We start from the raw sequence: 15593 nt of genomic DNA, 5'->3' as shown, positions 1-15593 counted from the left end.
GTAGTGAATGTTGTCCTCGACTGAAACTTAGTCTTTTTAGTGTTCTTCTGAAACTAAAAACTGATTTCTTAGTGTGATAGTACTACCGTAAATGTCTAAGCTGTACTGAGAGTCCAATTCTACTATTTGCTGTTGTCCTTAGTTAGTCTGCCACTGTTTTTGTTTTTTTTGGTGAAAATATCTATGTGTGATTTTTGTTTCTACATGACTAGTTTCAACTTCAACCTACTTCAACTTCAAATGATGGATGAACAAAATAGGAAGCTAGCAAACTTGTTGAACGACATAAGCAAACGATGTACATGATAGACATAGGCAAACTTGTTCAAACCCTGACAGACATAACATAAGGTAGCTGGTTCAACATAATGAAAGCAAACTACAAATCTGAAACAACAATGTTAAGGACAGGCAGAAGTGCGAGCAACACGAAGGCAGACTTTCATGCATCTTCATCCTGCGAAGTTGAAGTGGTAGTAGGGGTCAGCCTCCTGCTCTTTTGAAATATCCCAACCTGTCACGATGTTGTCGATTGTCTTCCATGACTTGTACGTGGCGTACGCATCTATTCCTGCGTACGTGATGAGGTTGTCTGGCAGCGGGCTGGTCCCCCACAGTTTGTGTTCTCCCTTGTCCATCTTCTTCTTCATGCCGCTGTAGAATGGGTGGATTACGCCGCCTGCAACATCGGCCAAGGAGTCGTAGTATTTGCTAGTCTTTGGATCTTTCCACTTGCGCTGCATGTCAATGAAGTTGTTGGAGTTGATCTCCAAACCAGACTTGTTCAACATCCGCTTGTCACCTCCAATGCTGAAACCGACAAATGTGTACAATTTCTCCTCCTGCAGGAAGTCTTTGAGGCGCTTGGGCCTGCAAGGGGGGAGACACACATTTAAAGATTAGTCTTCTTTTTTGAAGATTTAATTCTTCTACTTTTTGGTTTTGAAAGTGATAATCCATGAGGTAGATGCTTATATAGTATAAGTCATGGATGAATGTAGTCCAGAAACTAGTACACAAAGTCCTGAAATTAAATTCAACTATACCATGTTATTTTTCTTTTTTGTTATCTTCAGTGCTTCACCAAATGCTTCACCACATTCAAGAATCATTTTACGAGATTCAATGATATATGTGCTGCTTGATTCAAGTTTAGTTTTCTTTTTTGTTGAATAAAAGACCTATACCAGTGCTTGATACATCTTTGTGCATCAATTCTATATCAAGTTCAGAAATTAATTTGAGAAACATGTGCATCAAGATATGGACCTATACCACTTCACCAAACATCTTTTAATACATCAATTATATAAACTATACTAGTGCATCAAGATCAGAATCTATGCTAGCAAATCAAGTTCAGAAATTAATTTGGTGCATCAAGTTCAGAATTCTATAAACATTTTTTCAGATGCTAATCTGGTGAAACAATCCACTTCACAGTTTCAAAAATGCATGTAACTTGAGAAACATGTACTCGTGCATCCACTTCACAAACTATAGTAGTTCATCTAGTTGGGAAACTAGTTTAATGAAGTTTTTAGTGAGTAGTAATAGTACAATCGATGAATGAACAGTAGTATGGGTTGCCATTTTGCGGCTGCTGCGATGTGGTACACCAAGCAGAGTTCCTCGACGCACAACTACAGTACTGGCGCCATCTGTGGAGGTTCATCATCGCTGGTGAACTCCACATCAACTCCGATGAAGCTCGGATACAAGCCGCCGCCCTTCATCCTGAGCCTGCTCATTACCTCGTCGGCCTTGTCTGGTTCGCTGGTGCAGACGATCTCCATCGTCTCTTTGCCGTGGAGGTCAACCGTTGTGAGGGTTCTGGTGTACTCGCGCTCCTTGCTGGGGACGTGAACGTCGACGAGGTTGCTGCTCTTGTCCAATGGCTCGCCATGATGACGCTTGGCGGACGGTTCCTCCGCCATCGCCTTCCTGCGGCGACTGTGGGCTTGGGAGAGAGAAGTTTGTGGTTTGTGTGCAGTGGAGATTGAAGCGGCAATGGTGGTTTCTGGCAATGAGGCAGAGATGGAAGACATGGGGTATTTTGCAGTGCGTCGACGGGGATGTGTGGGAGGCGGTTCGTCGGGGGCGTGGGTGTGGTGGTCGTGGGGGTCCCCGTTTGCAGTCCCTTGTGGCAACCGCTCAGTGGGTGGCGCGGGTGGTGGCCTGGAAGAAGCAACCATCCAATTCAACTGGTTTTCCTGCTGCACTGACTTGTCTTGTCAAGCTCTACTTATGACCTGCTAAATCCCACTTGCACGTCTCAGGGGTGGTGATGATGGCATTTTGGACTGTTTAGGTGACGTATGCTTTGTGATGTTTTTCCGTGAGGATGTTAAGTATTGTTTTTCCCTGAAGTCTTATAAACTAGCCCTCGGAGTTGTTGCTCAAAACTAGTACTTATTTTATTTTCATCTGTACTTACCTAAGTTAGGCCTTTATAGTTTTTGTATTCTCATTTTAGTGCACTTATGGTTTAGTGCTGTGTGAACTGAAATGTAATTTCATACAACGTGCGGTTTTGAAATTTGGTGTCGTAGTGGTGTGAGTGGCCCGACTGATCCTGCTTTTTTAGTACTAGTGTCATATGTATGTTTGAACTGAGTTTTTTTGTTTTTTTGGGTGGTTTGGGGGATTGAGATTATTTTACGACCAGATCGTTCGTTGAGGTGTGTACAGATTTTATATAAATTAGAAATTTAGCAGAATTGACAAATAAATTCTATTTGAACTTCTTTTTTTTAGTAGTTGAACTTGTCAGATTTTATATAAATAAGAAATTTAGCATAGTTGACAAACATTATATGTTTTGAACTTTTTGCATTTTAGTAGTTGAACTTGTCAGATTTTATATAAATAAGAAATTTAGCATAATTGACAAACATTATATGTTTGAACTTTTTGCATTTTAGTAGTTGAACTTGAAAGTAATATTTAATTCGGTTTTTTAAATTATGTACATTTAACAGATAGGCTATTAAGTTCTCTTCTTTTTAGAGGTTCATTGTTTTTGTATCATATTTTCTCCCTTTTTTATCATCCGTGGTGCAGAGCTAAAATTATTTTTATTTATATTTTTCGTATTCAAAGTTATTTCCTGCGAACTAGTATTTGAATTTATATATTTTCGAACATTTTTCTTGTAGTTTATATTTCTTTGCCTCGCCCTCTGGTTTGTTTAACTGGCCTTATTGGTGGGGTGTTTGTAAACGATGCAGGCTATTGGGCCGTTTTCCGGCCCAGATAGCTCGTCTGCGCGGCTGTGCAGTGTGGCGGGTGCATGCGCTCTGGGTTTAGTCCCACCTCACTAGTCGAGGGGGCTCCGGACCTGTTTATAAGCGCAGCCGAGGCTCACTGGTCGAACTCCTCTGAATACTTACCTGAGCGCTTATACACGGCGCTCGCTCTCTCTCTTGACCCGTGGGCCCTGATCGGTGGGCCCTGCGTTGTGCAGATTACTAGGGATTCGCCTATGGGCCCGAGTTCAAGTATCTAGCAGCGTCAGGGCCTGCGCCTGACCTTGGGCGGTCAGTTTTTTCTTTTTTTTTGTTTGAATCTAGTACTTGACTCCACCAGTAACTTGGACTGAAACTTTTTGTTCTAGTTCTTGTCAGTTTTGTGTAAGTGTAATCTAAGATGTACTTGCGTGTAGACTAAGTTGTACTGATAGTCCATTCATAGTAGCGCTTACGGACTGATGCTTCTATGTACTTCTTATTGTAGTAAGTATGTACTGTCCGATCAAGTGTACTAGTACTGTCATTCTTACTCTGCAAGCGACCAACATAAGTATGTGCTGATGCTTCTTAACTTTTTCTATTTGTAGTACTTGTTAATTTTCTAGCAGCTACATATGAATGAGAACACTACATGAAGTACTAAGAATTTTTGCTTCAACTTTTGAAGTTTTGTTAAGCAACTCAAATTGTGCTGATTGTTCTCAACGTTATGTTTTCTATACAATACTGGATCGAAACTAGACATGGAACAACGTTGTGTGATTAGTTGCATCATAACTAGTACTTTAGAGCAGCCACAAAGTTCCATTCAGAAGCTACTTTTCAATTTGAAATGATGGATTAACAACATACGAAGCTACCAAACTTATATAATGAGATAAGCAAAACATTGTACTTGATGACATAAGTAAACTTGTTCAACCATGACAAGCACGACATAATCATACTGGTTCAACCCAACAAGAGCAAACTACTAATTTGAAACAAGAAGATAAAAGGAAAGCACAAGCGGAAGGAAAACTAAGGCAGGCTCTGATGTATCTTCATCCCTAAAAGGGGCAATAAGGGTGGTCGTAGAATTTCGCATCCTCCCGCTCTTTTGCAAATTCCGAACCATCGGTGATGTAGTCGATCATGCTCCATGACTTGTACGTGGCGTATGCATCTACTCCTGCGTACTCGATGAGGTTGTCTGGTAGCGGGCTGGTCCCCCACAGTTTGTAGTCTTCCTGCGTGTTGATGTTCTTCTTCATCCCTTTGTAGAATGGGTGAATGACGTTGGCTGCAACATCAGTCAAGGAGTCATACTCTTTTCCGGTGTATGGAACTCTCCACTTGCGCTGAATGTTGATGAACTTGTTGGGTTTGATCTCCAAACCGGACAACTTCAGCTTCTCTTTGTCGCTTTCAATGCTGAAACCGGCAAATGTGAACAACGTCTCATGCTGCAGCAACTCGTTCATGCGCTTGGGCCTGCAAGGGGAGAGACATTTTTGAAAATTAGCATTACTTTGATGTTTGAACTATTCATTTTTGTTTTGTTTTACAAGCGATGAATCCATGAAGTAGATGTTTATGTAGCATAAATAATGGATGAATGTTATTCAAAAACTAGTAAACAAAGTTCTGAAATTAAATTAAGTACATCATGTTATTGTTCTTTTTGGATTATACATAGTTTCAGTCAATGTTGTATGTTCTACTTTGGTAGTAGTTTAGTTTACTTTTGTTGAATAGGATAACACATAACCAGTGCTTTACCAACTCCTTAGTTTATTTTCTTATGAAAATAACATTAGATCAAATTCAGAAAATACTTCACTACATCAAGTTCAGAAACATCTTTTTAATACATCGAGTACATAAACTACAATACTGGATCAAGTTCTGAAACTACACTAGTCGATCATCTTCAGAAATTAATCTTCCGCAAGATTTTCCAAATAGTAATCCAATGCATCAGGTTCAAAAATACATTTATAGTGTATCTACTTGAGAAAATGCAGTAGTGCATCCACTTTTCACAAACCACACTAGTACATCTAGTTGGGAAACAAGTCTGATGAGATTTTCAGGATACAGTACTAATAAAACAGATAAACCAAACAGGGCAAATGAGTAGGATGGCTCACCATTTTGTGGCCGCTGCGATGTGGTACACCAAGTAGAGCTCGTCGACGCACAACTGCAGGACTGCTGCCATCTGGGGAGGTTCATCTTCGTTAGTGTAGTGCACACCAACGCCGACGATCCTGCGAAGCATGCCACCAAGCTTCCTCCAGAGCCTGGAGATCACCTCGTCGGCCTTATCTGGTTCGCTGGTGCAGACGATCTCCAGCGTCTCCTTGCCGTGGAGCTCAACCCCTCTGAGGGTTTTGGTGCACTCGCGCTTCTCGCCGGGGACGTGAACGTCGACGATGTTGCTGCTCTTGTCCGACGGCTCGCCTTGATGACGCTTGGCGGACGGTTCCTCCACCATCGCCCTCCTCCGGCGGCTGTGGGCTTGTGAGAGAGAAGTTTGTGGTTTGTGTGCAGTGGAGATGGAAGCGGCAATGGTGGTTTGTGGGGATGAGGGAGAGATGGAAGAGAATGGGGTTATTTGCAGTGCGTCGACGGGGATTTGTGGGGGGGGGGGCGGTTTGTCGGGGGCGTGGGTGTAGTGGCGTGGGGTCGCCGTTTGCAGTCCCTTGAGGCAACCGCTCAGTGGGTGGCGCGGGTGGTGGCCTGGAATAAGTAACTGTCCAAGTCAAATGGCTTTTACTACTGCACTGACTAGTCTTGTCAAGCTGTACTTATGACCTGCTAAATCCCACTTGCACGTCTCAGGGGTGGTGATGACGGCATTTTACTGTCGCACTGATTCGTCTTGTCAAGGTGTACTTATCAGCTGCTTATCCCACTTGCATGTGTCAGGGTTGGTGATGATGGAGGTCTGTACTCCTCTACTGTGGTACTTGGACTGGTGATTGAAGTGTAATTGAACTTACCAAATACCAGTGAGACTATGTGTGATGCTAATGTTTTTTAAAACAATTTTGGTATTTTTTAAAGGATTGTTTATATCAAGATCTCTGAGTATTTTTTACAGATAAATTAGATTTTCATCAGTACAGAATGTATTATATTCGCATTTTGTTTGAGGTAATTATTTTTATGTACTGATGGTCTTTCTGAATTGGGACTGGCAGAAGCAGAGATAGCTTTGTTTTTTCAAAACGATGTTTTTTTGAGGTGTTCACGGGTGTGTTTATTTTACTCTGCCTTTGTACTGACGACTGAGAATTATCAGTACTGATGTACTATAAGAGTTTAAATTTTCCTTAAATTTTTTTGCTGAGTTACTGGTCGACAGTAGTGTTTCCGTCAGTACAAATGTATTTGTGACTGCATTCAAAAGGATTATCAAATGGTTTACATAATAATGTCACTGCTCCAGCGGGCACAAATCACAAATTATATCAGTACTGATGTGTACTCTACCTTTGTACTGACGACTGAGAACTATCAGTACTGATGTACTATAAGAGTTTAAATTTTCCTTAACATATTTTTGCTGAGTTACTGGTCGACAGTACCGTTTGCGTCAGATAAATCCAGATAAGTTTTTTCAAATGTATTTGTGACTGCATTCAAAAGGATTATCAAATGGTTTACATAATAATGTCACTGGTCCCGCGGGCACAAATCACAAATTATATCTTAACTATAGTACTGATCAAGAAATCGACGATAAAGCTAAATAAGTTTTGGTAACGACAGTGTTTCTGAAATGTTTCCTCATTGTGTGCCGAGGCAACTGAGACTACAAGCTTATTTTTTAGTTGACGCAGCAGCATAACCACTATGTATTGTTCAGTCTTGAGCTTCTCCTAACTGGCCCCGAATGTTGTGCCTTGCCGGCGCCCTTTCCTGGTTGAGCCTTGGCAGCTTCATCGTCAGTTTCAGTTTCCTTGTCCCCGACACTGTCATCTTCATTGTCTTCGTCTGATTGGTCATCATTCTCATCAAACTCTTCTTCTTCATCGTCTTCATTTGATTTTTTGGAACTCTGCACCTTGCCCTGTGTCTGTTCAGCGCCACTGACCTCCTTGCCCACTTTGCACGTGCGGGCATTATGCCCATCAGTTCCCCCACACTTGCGGCAAGTGTAGCTGTTACGTGTGTTGTCTCCATTGGTAGAAACCTGGGTGGCTCCAATCTGCTTGTGCAACATTTGCTTGTTGACAGTGCCATCTGTGCGGAGTGGGCATGTGCGGTAGTTATGGTTGCTCACGACGTTGCAGAATCCGCATGCCCTTATCCCGAGAGGTTTGCCGTCCGGGCCAAATTCCACGCGCTTGATGGGGCGTCGCAACTTTTTGTCTGCTGCTTTCGCTGCTTGCGTTTTACTCTTCCTCCCCTTTGTGTTTGAGAATATGGGTGGTTTAATCACCCTTTCCCGCTGCTGCCGGTAGGATGTCCTATTGTCATGTCGTTCGCCTACAGCACCATCAAGCTCATGATCGTGCATGTGAGCATGTTGCTTCTCTTGAGTGTGCACGTGGGCAAGCTCTGGTTGCTGCTGCTCCTCTTCCTTGTTGTCGAACGGGTCAACAGCTCCCAGATGGTTCATCTCGGATAACATTGTAGCAATATCCTGCTCAATGGCTTCATTGTCCGCAACACCTCCATTTTTAGCAGAGTGCATGGCGTTGAGTTCTTGTTCAAGTTTGTCCAAGACGACCCGTGACCTCGCCATTTGCTCTTGGCTTCTCAGGCTTTTTCTGTGCACCCTCATGTTCAGCGTCAGCAGTGAGCTTTCAATGCAGTATTGGGATGCCTTATTTTACGCTACTATCCTCAAGTCATTTCTGTTGAATGTTGGCTGGATGTTCGGGCGTTTGGTGTATCTCCTGAGGATGTATTTCTCTGGAACGCTGGCAGCCCTAATTGTCTGCATCATGCACAGGACAGGCACGCAGAAAAGACCTGTATTTTTTTGGAAGAGGTGCATGTTTTTTGTCATTTCATTCGAAGAAAAACTTTGCAAAAAAGTAGTATAGTATGTAACATCTTGTTTTAGTCCTCACCTGTGTGGTCCCATAGCCTGCACTCGCACTCATATGTTTCTCCCACGAGGTCTGCAACCACCTGGAACGCGTGCTGAGACCACGCAGACAGTTTTTGCGGGTTGTTGTAGCGCACGAGGTACTTTGTGGGCTCTTCCGTCTCTGTCGCCGTGAAGAGTGTGCTCAGTTTTAGCCTTTTTCTAATCTCGCTGTACACAGCTCGTGAGTAAACCTTTGCCATCTGGGTGTCAAACCCATAGAAGGTCAGCGTGTTTTGTTCCTTCTGCACATGCAAGAATGATGACCAAATTGTTAGTTTTCTCGCAGCAAAAACTTGTCTAACTAATAAAGTTTTACTTTAGTAAGCATGTTTTTTTGTCTCACGACAGGTGATAGAGCTATACCCTGTTACCCATTGTCTCTTGGTTCTCTGTCTGCCTCCTGGTTTTGACGCAGGAGTTTACCTGGCTGACAAACCGGTGTAGGTTTTGTCTCTCACTTACAAAGTTCTTCTTGAGCACATAGTTCATGCTCTCACTTCGCTGTGTGGATGTCATTTTGGCGCAGAAAATTTCTTTGAAGTAGGCTGATATCCATTTCTCATGCTCGTTCCACATGGCTACCATCGTGGCATCATCATGGAGGTTGTACCTATCCATGAGTCCTTTCCAGGCATCCTCAAACTCAGTTGGCATGAGGGGCCAGTTGAGGATTGGTGTGAATTCATCCTTAAAGTCTTCGTGCAGGTAGTACAGGTATGCGAGGTGTTCCCTGTACTTCTTCATAATGTGCCAGCGGCACAACTTGTGTACTGTGTTCTCGAAAGCATCTGGGATCGCCAAAGCCATTGCCGAGCACTGGTCTGGTAATGAGAAAAGAGACATGGAGTGGTCAGCAGATGGTGGTGCATATATACCAATAGAACTGACACAACATTTTTTACTGTGTTATTTTCCTTTTATTTTTTTGGGGGGAGGGGGTGGTGGTGGTGATTGGGGGTGGTTTTCGCGGTTGTACCTGTGAGGATGCATGTAGGAGCCTTCCCTCTCATGCACCTTAAAAATGTCTTGAACAGCCATATGAATGAATCAGAATCCTCATCTCTTATCAGGGCGAAACCAAAGAATGTAGTCTATAAGTGGTTGTTAGTACCGATAAACACCCCAAGTGGCATATGGTACTTGTTGGTCTTATATGTGGTGTCAAATGTTACGCAGTCACCGAAGTCCTGATAGGCCCCTCGGCAGCTTGCATTCGCCCAGAATATGTTCTTAACTCTGTCGGACTCATCGAGTTGCATGTCACAGAAGAATTCCCTGTTTATAGCTTTCATCTCCCTAAAGAAGTTGACAGTCTTTAGGACATCGTCCACATCATCCATCCTTGAATTCTTTGCTTTCCTGCATATTAAAAGTTCATTCAAAAATGCATGTTGAACTGGCGTCAGGTCATGCGTTGCGTAATATGTTTGTACTGACAGAGGAAAAAAGACGGAGCCGGTTTATGGGAGGAGAACAAGTTTGTACTTACAGGTTAATCAGGTCTTTGGCTTTCATTTCGAGGAAGTAGCTACCAGGGTCATCACCGCCCAGTATGCTCATGATTTGCGCGTGTTCAATGCCTTTGAACTGCAGGTACTTGACGTACTCCAAGATTGTTTTGTCAAAGTTTTTGTGGGAGTGCAAGAAGACAAGCATTTGCGGAGTGAGCTGTAGCCTGTGGTTGTGTTCCCAGACTATCTCTTTTACGACAAATGTTCCATCCTTTTCCTTCTCCAGCCTCATTTTAGCCCCACAGTTAGTCCTGGCTGTCGTTTTGTTCCGCTGTCTATTTGCTTCAGACACCTTCGATTCATAGACTCCATAGCACGTGCAATAAAGGTAGGCTCTGGTCTTAAACTTGGGGCCTTCCCTGACAGCAAAACCCGCGTGCTTCGCATAGACGTTGTAGAAGTTCTTTGCTTCTTCGAAAGTTTCATAGCGCATCTCTAGTCTTGGCAGAATGTAAGCTTCAATGTTAGGTGGCTGCACGCAACAGTGAGCAAACAAAAACGCAGTTATGAAAATGTTAGATGGGGTGGTCACAGTACCATGGTATGGACTGTGCTTGTATGTTTTTTTCTATATGGATACTTACATGTGTATAGCTCTGTGCTGCCTCCGGTGTTTGCTGTTCACCCTGGTGTATGGGCGCGGGTGGTGTCACCCTTGGCACATGCAGCAATGCATCTCTTGGTGGGAGCAATGTTGACGAAGATCTCCGTCTCTCATTGTACGGCCGTCTCCCCTCAGATTCGTTGTGAGGTTGCTCCCATCTATATGGCTCATATCTTGTACTTTGGAACCTGCTAGAGCGGCCAAAATTTCTATCTCTTTGGCCTGGTCTTCCCGTCGCAACCGCTTTTGCAGCACGAATGATTGATGTTGACGGAGCGACTGGTGGAAGCCTTGTTGCAACCCATCCACGACTTCCTGTCCTTGGCTTTCTGCATGCGCTAGGGAAGGAAAACATTTGTTGTTGGGGATATTGTTGGCCTTGTTGCAACCCAGGAGTGACAAAGCTTGTATTCCCAGATATTGGTGTTTGCTGCATAGAAGAACTTGTCCGTGCTTCTGATGATTCCGGTGTATCTTGAAATCTGCCTGTATTGTTGAAGTATCCAGGTGGTATTTCTGGTGTTACCCAACCAGGTGGTGCCCCATATCTTCTTGGCTCATCAAATGCTCGCTGCGTGTGCCGCCTTGCATGCTTCTGCAATGACATTCAACAGTTTTGGGATTAATCTTTTCTGCATTTTTCTCATATACATGCTATGGGTAACATGTCATGCACTGAAGACAATGTACAAGTTGAACTTGCATCGCTGGTTGTTATTTAACCTTTTGTTCTCTATTTTGTATCTGGTTTCGTTTTCAGTCGAACAGTATAATCGTACATGTTCAACACTGATGTACTGTCTTTTAGCACTGCTTGTAAACTGAACATTGAAATTCAGAGATGTATGGATATGCATATATATAAAACTGATGCATGTCTTCTCTTTTGTTCATCTATAACTTATGCAACTACACTAGAAGTACTCCTAGTTTATGTATCATTGAACTTACTGTGTAACATGTGTATATTTTTGTTCAACAACATTCTTTCACTAGTTCGAACTGACGCAACTACACCGCATGTACTATTAGAAATAATATCATACAACTTGCAGTGGTAGCTGAACCTTATATAAAGCCTAGTAGCTCCTTGGACTGATGCATATGTTTATGTTTTTTGGCTTTGAACTGAAGCTAGCATATTAGAGGTACTGACAGTAACCTCGACATCCAAATTGTGCATCAAGTGGCAGGGGTGTAATGAACTGATCAAGCATTTGCAATGTACTATCATGTTCTTCTTCATAGCAGGACTGATGAACTGATGGACTGACACAAACGTGGGAAGCAGACATTACCTCAAGTGGACTGACTTCTTCTTCTTCCTCTCGTGGGCGGCGTACTGTCATGTTCTTGGGAGGCGGCGCCATTGATGCAGCTCCTGCTTGTGGTGGACGTCGGGCGAAGAGGTCCCGGGAGGCAGCACCTTGCGGGGATCACTGCCCCGGAGAAGGAGCCCCGGCAAACAGAGGGAGGCAGGAGGCGGGGATGACGGGCCCGTCGTTGGATCCGGCGACGGAGGGAGGCAGGAGACGGGGATCACGGCCCTGTCGATGGATCCGGCGACGGAGGGAGGTAGGAGGCGGCGGATCACGGCCCCGTCGATGGATCCGGCGACGGAGGGAGGAAGGAGACGGCGGATCACGACCCCGTCGATGGATCCGGCGACGGAAGGAGGCAGGAGACGGCGGCGGATCCGTCGCCGGACAGTCACGGCGCCGCGGGCTCCCTCGCTCCGACTGTCGCCGTCGCTTGCTCGCCCACGACGGCTGCCTCCGGCGGAAGAAGGCGGGTTGGGTTCGGGCTGGGTCACGGGGATTCTACGGTGGTCTGCGCGTCGCGCCTATATAGGGCGGGGGGGGGGGGGGTAACAGAATATTATGAAAATTTATGTCGGTCAAAAAAGAAATTTCACATAACGTAAAAATATAGTATAAAATACACATAGAAATGGAATTTTTTTAGTTTCATGACTCATATCTTACTTTCTTGTACATAATTGTGTGTAGTGTATCAATATGAATGTAATTATTCTTAGACCAAATGTAATTCTAAAAGTAACAACGTAAAAAAAATCTTCGGTGTAAAATAACTTATTATGCACCCGAATGATGAATAGCATTACTATACATATATAGCCAAAAGTGTGGAGCTAGGATCAGACTCACAAGGTGTCGGTTGTATCAATCATTCCTTGGCCTTGTTTGTGTCCATACAAAATGTGCCTACACGCGGCAAACACTGACGTGGAGAGCCCCTGAACACTACACCTATCGCTCGCGTACAGTATTTTAAACCTAGACTTGACACACATATTTCTATTAAAGCCTAGTAAATCACTCCAGAATTATGACTATCTCATGTAAACAAGCCATGGTTCGGATTTAGTTGCACATTCGCAAACATTTAGGTCTCATTATAGTGTGCTAAATGCTAACCAATGAGAGCCCTACAAAAGTCCACATGCGAGTTCTCTACTTGAATGATTGGTCCCCCACAATTATTATTTTACCAAAACAATGATCCATATATATAAAGATAATTGGGGATACTGATTCACCATTCCCCACACCAAACGATCCAAATTGAACAAATTTTTCTGTGTCCTTCACAAGACCCTTGCAAAAGTTCTAGTTCATTGGTTTGGCTTTAATCATTGTGAGTGTTTTTAGCACACATATACTTATTATGTAAGAGAGATTGTCACACTCATAAGGCATATGTTATTAACTTCTAGACCATGAACCGCAAGGCCACCCTAGTATTTTTGGGGTACATACAATTTCCCTGCATGATAAGAGGTACTTTCTCTTATGTTGATCTGACTGCCAAAAGAATTATGCGCAAGAATATTCTCTTTCGTTCTAAGGAAGATATGTTCTCCGTTGATATCACCATTGGTGGGTTGTACTCCTTTTTCTGAAAGGAGCTTTTAAACCGGAAATTCACCTTGGCACATGGGAGCATATGCTCCTACCATAAAATATTTCAAAATGTCAAAAAATTCTGAACAAAAATTTCATGCGAACATCTCGATATTCTATGTGCGCACGCCAAGTTTTGTGGAAAACCGACATTTTCTGTGGCTTGTGTAAAAAAGACAAAGAAATGTCTCGTGAAAAGCCTTTTTTAACACCGAATTTTGTCTTTTTCACACGTGACACAACAATTGTAGTTTTTCCGCGAAACGACTTTGTGAGTATGTAGAATGTTGAGATGTACGCACAAATTTTTTTTTCAGAATTTTGTGACATTTCAAAATATATCTAGAGCACATTTTAAAAACCAGGAGCATATGCTCCTGGGTGCCAAAAGCCCCTCTCCTTTTAAACTAGCTCTTACAAATTTCTGCCCTTGTGGGGGGCACTGTGACGCCCTCGATTCAATCGTACACTAATCATACACGCAAATGTGCACGATCAAGATCAAGGACTCACGGGAAGATATCACAACACAACTCTAGACACAAAATAAAATAAATCAAGCTTTATATTAGAAGCCAAGGGCCTCGAGGGCTCGAATACATAAGCTCGAATACAGAAGTGTAAGCGGAAGCATGCATCTCTGAGTACAGACATAAGTTAGACAAATTTGCCTTAAGAAGGCTAGCACAAAAGTAGCGACGATCGAAAAGGCAAGGCCTCCTGCCCGGGAGCCTCCTAACTACTCCTGGTCGTCGGCGGTCTCCACGTAGTAGTAGGCATCGACGGTGGCATCTGGCTCCTGAGCTCCGACATCTCGTTGCATCAACCGGAAAGAAGAAGAAAGGGGAAAGGGGGAGCAAAGCAACCGTGAGTACTCATCCAAAGTACTCGCAAGCAAGGATCTACACTACATATGCAACATTATCAAAGGAAGGCTGTATATGTGGACTGGGCTGCAGAAATGCCAGAATAGAGGGGAGAGCCTAGTCCTATCGAAGACTAGCATCTTCTGGAAACCACCATCTTGCAGCAATAGGAGGGAGTAGAGTAGCATAAAGTAAAGTAGTAGTAGTGTTATCAACCTCGGCCAGAGATCCTTTCTCAACTCCCTGCGAGAAAGCAATCCCAGAGCCATACTATCCATTTCTCATATCCATGTCTCATCTCAAGTATCCAGTTCTAGTTGTATCGATCGGGATACAACTCCAAGTGTCCGTTACCGTAGGACAGGCTATCGATAGATGTTTTCTTCCCTGCAGGGGTGCACCAACTTACCCACCACACTCGATTAACTCTGGCCGGACACACTTTCCTGGGTCATGCCCGGCCTCGGCAAAACAATACGCCGCAACCCGACCTAGGCTTAATGGAGAGGTCAACACGGCGGACTAAACCTATGCCCCCAGGGTTATGGGCCATCTCCCCGGGAACTCCTGCACGTTGCGAGGGCGGCCGGTGAGCAGACCTAGCTACCTCCTTCAAAAAGGCAGATGCTTACGCAGTCCAACCTGGCGCGCGCCGCTCAGTCGCTGACGTCTATTAAGCTTTGGTTGATGTATACGACGCTGAACGCCCATACTATGCCCACGTGATGGTTAGTGCTATCAGGCCAGAGGCCCCTCGGATCAAATATCCAAATCATAGTGGATTCAGAGCACGTGGTAACAAGCAGAGACTCACGAAAGATGTGACCCCGTTGCCCCGTCTCAAGGACTTGCGGCGAGGGCTAAGAATGCCCGGCCACGCCTCGTAAGTATCTCGCGGGCACCTTCCAGGTCAACCCGACTCCACATCACTTGCGGGTACCCCTGAGGGTCGACCCGCCTTTCCAAGTAACAGCTGTAAAGTCCAATTATCCGTGTGTCCAAACATCAAGGGGAAAACCGAAGGAATCACCCCCGGTGAATTCCACTCGATGTAATTATAAGGGTGAACGTAAGAGGAAACACCCCCGAGGTTCACACTTGAGGGGTTGCACGACACAGTCGTATCGGAAGTGGTTAAGGCGGAATCACCCCCGATGACCACGACCGAATAGCTACACTATAGGGTTAACATCAGAAGTGTTGTAGAGGTCTCACCCTCGTCACTCGATAGTAACCCAGTAGTGTCGAGCAACTAAGGGGAAGTGATGTGCGGTGCCGGGGCCTGGTCTTCGATCCCGTTGATCGGGTCTTCAATGATGAAGTAGGGGCAACAAGGACAAGGTGAAGG

The 15593-nt window shown here is 44.2% G+C and overlaps 3 protein-coding genes across 3 annotated transcripts; all 3 read right to left on the bottom strand.

The window, feature by feature from the left end:
* Positions 1–452: 452 nt before the first annotated feature.
* LOC141030123 (uncharacterized) lies at positions 453–1937 on the bottom strand. The gene is made up of 2 exons (XM_073506158.1): positions 1648–1937; positions 453–870 (listed from the first exon to the last, which is right to left on the bottom strand). Exons 1-2 carry the CDS (start codon positions 1935–1937, stop codon positions 453–455), a joined length of 708 nt encoding a protein of 235 aa, XP_073362259.1.
* A 2363-nt stretch (positions 1938–4300) lies between these two features.
* On the bottom strand, positions 4301–5730 carry LOC141030107 (uncharacterized). The gene is made up of 2 exons (XM_073506157.1): positions 5384–5730; positions 4301–4724 (listed from the first exon to the last, which is right to left on the bottom strand). Exons 1-2 carry the CDS (start codon positions 5728–5730, stop codon positions 4301–4303), a joined length of 771 nt encoding a protein of 256 aa, XP_073362258.1.
* A 2346-nt stretch (positions 5731–8076) lies between these two features.
* LOC109754772 (protein FAR1-RELATED SEQUENCE 5-like) lies at positions 8077–11825 on the bottom strand. Its single transcript, XM_020313674.1, has 8 exons — positions 11754–11825; positions 10982–11050; positions 9830–10323; positions 9513–9699; positions 9317–9431; positions 8764–9161; positions 8321–8582; positions 8077–8219 (listed from the first exon to the last, which is right to left on the bottom strand). The coding sequence occupies exons 1-8, from the start codon at positions 11823–11825 to the stop codon at positions 8077–8079; spliced, it is 1740 nt and encodes a 579-aa protein (XP_020169263.1).
* Positions 11826–15593: the final 3768 nt, after the last annotated feature.

Source organism: Aegilops tauschii, chromosome 1, assembly GCF_002575655.3.
Source record: "Aegilops tauschii subsp. strangulata cultivar AL8/78 chromosome 1, Aet v6.0, whole genome shotgun sequence".
NCBI classification, from domain to species: domain Eukaryota; kingdom Viridiplantae; phylum Streptophyta; class Magnoliopsida; order Poales; family Poaceae; genus Aegilops; species Aegilops tauschii.
This window is presented reverse-complemented; position numbering and strand designations above follow the sequence as displayed.